Here is an 8,197-nt window from a genome sequence, read left to right as displayed (position 1 = left end):
AATTCGATATGTCAAGGGTACAAGTGGTTTTGGTATTAAATTTACAAGAAGTAAGAATTTCAAGTTGATCGGTTTCTCTGACAGTGACTGGGGAGATTCCATTGATGATATGAAGAGTACTTCTGGCTATTGTTTTACTCTTGGATCAAGTATTTTCTCATGGAATTCGAAGAAGCAAGAAACTGTAGCTCAATCTACTGCTGAAGCAGAATTTGTTGCCGCAACAACTGCTGTAAATCAAGCATTATGGTTGAGAAAGATTTTAATTGATCTTAATATGGAGCAGAATGAAAGTACTGAGATTTTTGTTGACAATCAAGCTGCCATTATCATTTTTCATAATCCTGTGTTTCATGGAAAAACTAAGCATTTCAATATCAAGTTGTTTTTTCTAAGAGAAGTTCAGAAAGAAAAATATGTGACTCTGACATATTGCAAATCTGAAGATCAGTTGACAGATTTGTTCACAAAGCCACTTCCAATTAGCAGGTTTGAATTTCTAAGGCAAAAAATTGGTGTTTGCAGCTCCTAAGGCAAGGGGGAGTGTTGAAATATTTGCTTCGGGCTGCCTAAAATTAAGGAATTAGTTTTATTTTCTTTAAATCTTGTTTTAAAGCTTTGATTTCTTTTAGCTATTTTTATGGACGTTGATTAGGGAGCATTAATTACTTTCCTTTTTCTCTGCTTTGTATTGGGCGGCAATTTAAAATATATGTGCTGCCGTTTTTTTTTTAATTAAGAACAATCAAGCTTCTTCATATTTCTTTCTCCTCTTTCTCTTGTTCAAGAAACCTTCAAGCTCTCTACATAATGGAGGATTGGTAAATTGTAGGCAGTGTTTATTATCAAATTTTATTAGCAATATTTACAAACATTAAATATATTTACAAAAATAATTACCTAGAAGAGACTTCATGGCTATAGAGTTGCAGAGTAGACACAACACCAGGTGGGACTAATCGTGGGTTGACGTTAGATCTTGCAGAGCTTATTTAATCAAAATATTTTTTGTCGAATTATAATACATTTGCAAATGTAATTTATTTTAACTACATTATATTTTTTTTTATAGAATGAGTATATGAGGTTGAAGCATGTGGAAAACCAAAGTTCAACGAGTTTTGGAAGATTGAGTGACCCAAATATGATGTAAATGCCACTTTATATTTCATGAGTAGTTATTATGTTTTCTGTAAGTTTAGAATGATCAACAGATAAAATTTTGTCACCTTGATACAAAAAAGTTGTTGATGGTCTTGATTTGCTAACCTGGGAGCTACTAGTCTGGTAGATGACATGTCCTAACTTTCTGGGACAAGCAGCCTTGCACAAGTCTTAATTAAAATAATTTTTGGAGGCCGTCAGCTGTTTGGTTTGGTTTGGAGGAAGCTTGACAATATCACGCTCAAAATCAGCTTAAAATTTATTTCTTTAATTTTAAGTTGTGTCAAATCTTGACCATTGGCTGGCTCGACCTGAACTCAATTCAATCTGCATTTGTTGTTCTATTTTCCAAAGTAAGAAAATCAATTTAATTTAGATACGATATTTCATATGATATGATCTCAATCCATGCAAAAATGGAGTTACAAAACCCCATTGGAGATACGAAATTATAACAAGTTATAATTTGTTAGTCAAACTTACAGCAATATGCAGACTGTTTGGCAAGCTGTTTATATGGTACTAACTTTCTTTTCCAAAGTAACAACTTAATGCAATAAATAAATAATAATAATAAACAATATTTTATCGAGCTAACAGTGAAATAATATAATAAAAAAAAGGTTGCAATGCTGGCAATCATTAACCCTGTAAGAAGCTTGCTTCATGCAGGTTGGCATCGAGCCAAGTAAGATTTGATAATTGTGTTTACATTTTGAGTCAAGTTTAAGCTCAACTCAAAATGATTTTGATTTATCACAAAATAATACACATGAGATGAGATTACCTCCATTCAATAGACAAATAAATGTAACTTTAAATTTCGATTAATGTTGCCAACCTTATTTTATTAATTTTATTTAATGGCCGTTGGGCGACAAAATAGAAACTAACTCCAGCGAATTAAAAAATAAAAACAAAAATAATAATAAATAAAAACACTCCAGTGAGTTTTAAAGAAGAGGCTAAAAGAGTGAAAATTACATAAATTTGCAACGCTCATATAATTTACAGGAAAAAAACAAATATCCAATAAATGATGTCAAGCAATCAGCAGCAAGAGAGCGCTCTGTATGCAGAGCAGATGTCCAAAGTACTTTGTTTCACTTGATGCTTTTGTACAGGTCATCAATTACACTCTGAAAACAAGATAGTGAATAAGAAATCAAGTTTTAAGAGGCAAAATGATTGTTCACATAAAATAGAAAAGTCAAGCAAGAAAACTCGCCTGGTAGTATTTTAGAAGTTGAGGTCTCTTTTTCTTGTAAGTTGGGGTTAATAAATCGCGCTCCATGTCAAAGGGAACTGCTTCAAGGTGAACTGCTTTTACAAACTCGAAACCTTTCAACTGTCGGAGCAGCGCAACAATGAGTTTTGAAAAATTTTAATGATTTTAAAGACTACAAATATATTAATTTTTTACAAGGCTAACCTTCTTTGCTTTGGCGATCTTGCTTAGTTCCCCAAGTATGAACTCTTTTGCTTTGGGATTCTGACAGAGTGCGCTAAAATCTGCACTGATCCCATTTTCTTGAGCCCAACGTTCCAAAGCTGCTTTGTTGGGATTTAGTATTGCAACAAGATAAGCCTCGAAGCTGTTACCATATATCCATATCTGGAATATAGTCATGCAGAGCATACATGTATCAGATCAAATAGATTAAGAAGACCATAAACAGCCATGGGTTCGTCTCGAAAAATAATGCATCTAGAATATACAAACAGACATGCATCTCTCTCTCTCTCTCTCTCTCTCTATATATATATATATATATATTACATCAGATTTAACTCTTTCAGTAACATTTCTATCTGCAACAGGTCTTTCAGCATTAAAGCCAGTTTATCGTTTAGATAATGATCATGCTAAAATCAAGTCGGGCTATTTGAAATTAAATCTAAATGGCCTACTTGGAAGAAGGAAAAGATCTATTGTACAGATAGTTTTCCTTCTAAATAAAGTCAGAGACCTGTCGCTCAACTGTCAAAATTATAGAAATACGAAATCAATATGTTGATGGTAGTAAATATCCAATAGGGGGGTTCACTTTTTGAAGAGAACACGCCAGCAAAGCGGTTTAATGGTTTGCGGCAAATAATTATTATATCAAATAGATAATCAAATTTATGAAGTTTATAAAAATATCAATAATAATAACAACAGTTTGTCCTAAATAAAATAAAAAAAAATTAATTCTTGAAAAGTTTTTGAGGTAGAATGGTCAAGGGTATAGAGTTTCTAATGCAACCTGCTGTGAAAAACGACGGCAATAAAGCAAAAATCGGATCGAAAAAAATTTGCGAAACAGAAAAGCACAGCGAAATACACAGATTTACGTGGTTCGGCAAATTGTTTACTTCCACGGAGCTGCAGAGGATTTTATTAACTTTGAGGAATTACACCTTCAAACGTATCGATGTTTACAAGAAACACTCTCTTTCCTTTCTCTCTCTCTCTTCTCTCTCTACCTCTCCACACTAACCGTTGAAGAAACCAAACAAATTTGCCGAAAGGAAAGAGTGTTTCTTGTAAAAAAATTGAAGAAAAATTTTTTCACTTAGGAAAAAAATTGAAGAAACCAAAGGAGAAACGAAATTTCCTAAGTGTTTTCACTTTGGTTTCTTCAACGTGAGTGCTCTCTCTTCTCTCTCTTCTCTCTCTTCTCTCTCTTCTCTCTCTCTCTCTCTTCTCTCTCTACCTCAATTCAAACGTATCGATGTTCTCTACACTCTCTTTCTTGAAAAAAATTGAAGAGAGCACCCATGTTGAAGAAACCAAAGGAGAAACGAAAAAACAAAACAAGCTCTTTTAGCTTGGTGGTGGTCCCCGCTCCTTTATTCTTCTGCCAGAGGAGAGATGACTTTGGATGGGTTCTGGAGAGCAAGTGATTTGCTTTTATAAGTAGCAGGTAATGACCTAATTAAGAAAATAACACCAGATTAAGAAATTCCCAAACGTGTTTCCGCGTGAAATAAAAAAAAAAGCAAATTTATTTTTGGCAGAGCCGCGTAAACAGGGAGGCGGGACCGCGTGAAGCGTTCCAGGCTTCATTTAACAATTCTCTCACTTGGAGACTGAGACACTGACTTCATTTAACAATTTTCCCACTTGGAGTTCAGGTTTGAATCTGAGGGAAAGCGATGGCTAGAGATGATGCGATGACATCGACGATCGAGCAGTTTAATGATACAGATTTTTGTTACTAGATGATACAGATAGAGAACTACCTCTATGAGAAGAAATTTCATCTTCTGTTACTGGAAAAATGATAAAAAAAGATGAATTCCCTGTCAGCAATATTGTAAGATGAAAGTTTGCAGACTTGGGAGCTGACAGAACTTCCACTAGAGAATAAAACATTACATGGCAAGCGGATTGCACAACAAGTGTGTGTATCGGGTGAAGACTATGTTTGATGGCGGTAAGAGGTACAAAGCTAAACTTGTTGAAAAAGACTTTCAGCAGAGGCAGAATATTACCCATGCAGTGAGAGTTGTAAGCAAAAACATGAGTAACCAAGAAAGAGCTGTATAAAACTATGTTGAAGATGATATGTCGACTAAGGGTGTTACTTCTGAGAAACTGAAGTTGTGCTCGACTTCAGTTGGTCTTCTAGCATAAAGACCGAGGCTTTGAGTTGCAGAGGTGGAGGATATCACGTTTGAAGAAAATGGCGACACAGCTAGTGGATGATGCCGCTAGTGTACCAGTTTTCAAGTGGGAGATTTGTTGTGAAGATGGAAACCGGTCCAATGCTTAAATTGACATTTTCTCATGTTTGACAATAATTTAGATTTGATACTCGAAATTAATTGCTCTTAATTTCTTCTATGATTTGCTGCAGGAGAAAAAAATAAAATAATTAATAGGCTTCATTAATTATTTGATTAATTCCTTAATGGGTCTAATGATATGATGAAATTAATAAATAGACATGTTAGCTCCCCTTGTAATCTCGCTCTCGGGATTTGATTTCCCTTCGACGTTTCTTCTTCTTGACTGTGGCTCTCGCGTAGAGAGAGAGAAGGAGAGGAGAGAGAAAAGAGAGAGATTGTTCTTTCTTGTAATCGTCGAGGCGATCAACGGGTGTAATCCTCGAGTAACAAAATCCTTTGCAGCTTTGTGGACGTAGGCAATTTGTCGAACAACGTAAATCTGTATGTTTCCACTGTATTTTTCTGTTTTGCATTTTTTCTCGATCCGATTTTTTGCTTTATTGCTGTTGTTTTTTACTACACAACCTACCATAACAAACTAAATCAAAACACATACAAAAATATAATTTCCCAAATTTTGCCACAACTATTTGACAACAACACAATACATTCCAAGAAATAATTTAAAATTTTCTGAATATAAAAAATAAAAATAAAATAAAGCTAAGTAAGAAAGTTTAGGGCTTATTCGAGATCAATTTTGTTTTTTGTTTTTTCACCAGTTTTAAAAAATATCTTTGTTTAGTGTATTATATATAAATATATATATATATAGACGGTGGATTTTGACCCTCGTACTGAACCTCCTATCATTCTTGTTTGGCTGCGCTTTCCAGGTTTGAAGATCCACATTTTTTATCAAGAGCTTCTCTTCGCTTTAGCGATGGTGTACGGTAAACCTCTCAAAACTGACACGCCTACAGTGAATCTAACTCGGCCTTCAAAAGCCAGAATTTTGATAGAAAGGGATATTACTTTACCTTTTCCGGGAGAAATATGGATTGACACACAACATCATGGATTTTGGCAGCAAGCAGAACTTGAACATATATCACTTTATTATACCCACTGTAATATTTTTGGACATTCTTTTTCTCAATATTATCAGTTGTATCCAAATTTAAAACCTTAAAAAAAAAACGCGTCTGGATCTGTCCCACCTCATACATGTCCCTCTTCCGCTCCTGAGTGCATTCCACATACTATTGAAATACCGGTTGACACAATGCACATGCCACCTCCCCCTCCCACTACCGGAGACAATACTATCTCTGTTCTTCCGACTGATATATTGGCAGATGATTTACTTGGGCCCGATAATCAGGATAATATTGAAGCTCCATATCCCCAGTCAGATGAAGAATGACAGGTTTACACATCTAGAAAGAAAAAAAAGAATGAAAGCACACTATTAAAGAAGACTCACTTACATGCCAAGACACACAAAAGTGCTCCTTTGATCCAATAGCATACTTTAGTAACTTGTTAGCTGTCTTCGCTCCTAGAACCAGAGGCAGAGGCAAAACAAAACTGACTCGTGCCTAACAGCTTATTTCTTGCAAGTTTTGTTTTTATTTATTTTTTTGTTTTATCTATGTTTCATCCTTTTAGGATGCTAGTGATAAGGGTTTGAGCAAGATTTAAAAATTATTATTTATATTAAAACATCATTTGAATCTAATTTAATAATTTTTATTATATTTTCTTAATCAGTATTTTAATTGGTTATAAATCTTTGTAGCCTTGTAGTCAATTATATTTTTTTTAAAATACTACTTAATATATATATATATATATATATATACACTTGTTTTTAAAAATACTCAAAATAATATTTAGGTGTTTTGAGTGTTTCTAAAAATAATCATATCTTAATCAAATATGTCAAACATGTTTTATTTCTTCAAATCATAAACAAAATAAAATATAAAAAAATAGAAATTAAAAAACAAAAGTGATCCAAACAACCCCTTAAGAACTAACTTCACACTTTAAAAAAAACAAACTTAACCTGTTTCATTTTTGTTCTTTTATAGGGGTGTGCATGCCTTTGCAATAAGTACAATGCAAAGGCAACCCAGGAGGACCTCACAGCAAACTACCGTTATGCACCCTCCCACACACACAAAAAATTAATATCGTAGTGGGTTTATGGTCCACATATCATATATTAAATTGATAAGAGTAAATACTACGCTTGATCTTAGACAAAAGGCAAAGAAAGGTTTTAACACATATCTCACTTAGAAAAAAGTTCAATCACTACACAAAACCAGCAACTAAGGGCTTGTGTTGGGTTTACTTTTGTTTTTTATTTTTGTTTTTGATTCTATTAAAAAAAGTTTGTTTAGGGCCTTCCTTTTTTGTTTTAAGAAATAAATTAGTTTATTTAAAAAAATACTCAAAATAACTAAATGTTATTTTGAGTATTTTTAAAAATAATTAAACAAGTTATAATATACCAAACATGTTTTATTTCAAGTAAAAATAAAAATAAAATAAAATAAAATATAAGGTGGTGATCCCAAACGGCCCCTAATTAATTAAAAAGAAAAAATAAGGAGAGAAATCATCCTTAAGAGAAAAAACCAAAAGTCACGCAAATACAAGGAGTATCCCTTGGAAGTAGTATCCACCTATAAAGTACTTGAAGAACTCCAATTTAATACACACAATAAAGAACAACTAGATTTGTACGTCAATATTCATTGTTCAATTATTTTTCCATGCTTCAGGGATCTTATGTATAACTTCCAAAAGATTTAAAATATGAAACTACATAAATATATAAAAATCTATCCAAACCATCAAGATTTCAATAAATTCAAGATGCAATATAATAATAAAAACCTTTTTTTCCTGTAAAATTTTCTTCAAAAATTGCATTAAAAATTCATCAAAATACTTATTCTTCCTAAGAGTTAAGTGTAATAAACAGAACTTTCAACCAACAAAATATTGCCCACTTTGACTTAGCAGGCCTCATGGCTTTCCTCTTATTGTATTACTACCTAGGAGTTCATATATCCTAGGAGTGCTCACATATAAGATGTTTAACTTTGATATTTCTGAGTTTCTTTTTTTTCACACACACATAAACACACGCAACCTGCATATGAAAGGCTTGGAACCCATGACCTCTTGGTTGAAAGACAAAACTCTCAACCACTAGGCAAAAGTGGTCTAAAATTTTATTGTTTTTGATGAAATACCAATAATACTGAGAGTTCTACTTCATAGTATTTAAAAGATCTTACATTGGTAAGGCTCCAATGTACCCATGTCGGTCAACTTTTTTTTCGATTAGATTTAATTT

The 8,197-nt window shown here is 33.1% G+C and overlaps 1 protein-coding gene across 1 annotated transcript in view; it reads right to left on the bottom strand.

The window, feature by feature from the left end:
• Positions 1-2,066: 2,066 nt before the first annotated feature.
• LOC110019813 (long chain acyl-CoA synthetase 4-like) overlaps positions 2,067-8,197 on the bottom strand; it is an 80,361-nt gene continuing 74,230 nt past the window's right edge. The window contains exons 17-19 of the mRNA XM_020717653.1: positions 2,597-2,779; positions 2,393-2,512; positions 2,067-2,303 (exon numbers count right to left, since the gene is read on the bottom strand). Of these exons, the coding sequence (XP_020573312.1) occupies positions 2,268-2,303; positions 2,393-2,512; positions 2,597-2,779 (339 nt within the window). The 3' untranslated portion in view covers positions 2,067-2,267. The remainder of the gene's footprint in view (positions 2,304-2,392; positions 2,513-2,596; positions 2,780-8,197) is intronic.

The sequence above is a fragment of the Phalaenopsis equestris genome, unplaced genomic scaffold (assembly GCF_001263595.1).
Source record: "Phalaenopsis equestris unplaced genomic scaffold, ASM126359v1 Scaffold000080, whole genome shotgun sequence".
NCBI classification, from domain to species: Eukaryota; Viridiplantae; Streptophyta; class Magnoliopsida; order Asparagales; family Orchidaceae; genus Phalaenopsis; species Phalaenopsis equestris.
The sequence above is the reverse complement of the archived record's forward strand: the minus strand, read 5'-3'. Positions and strand labels throughout refer to the sequence as shown.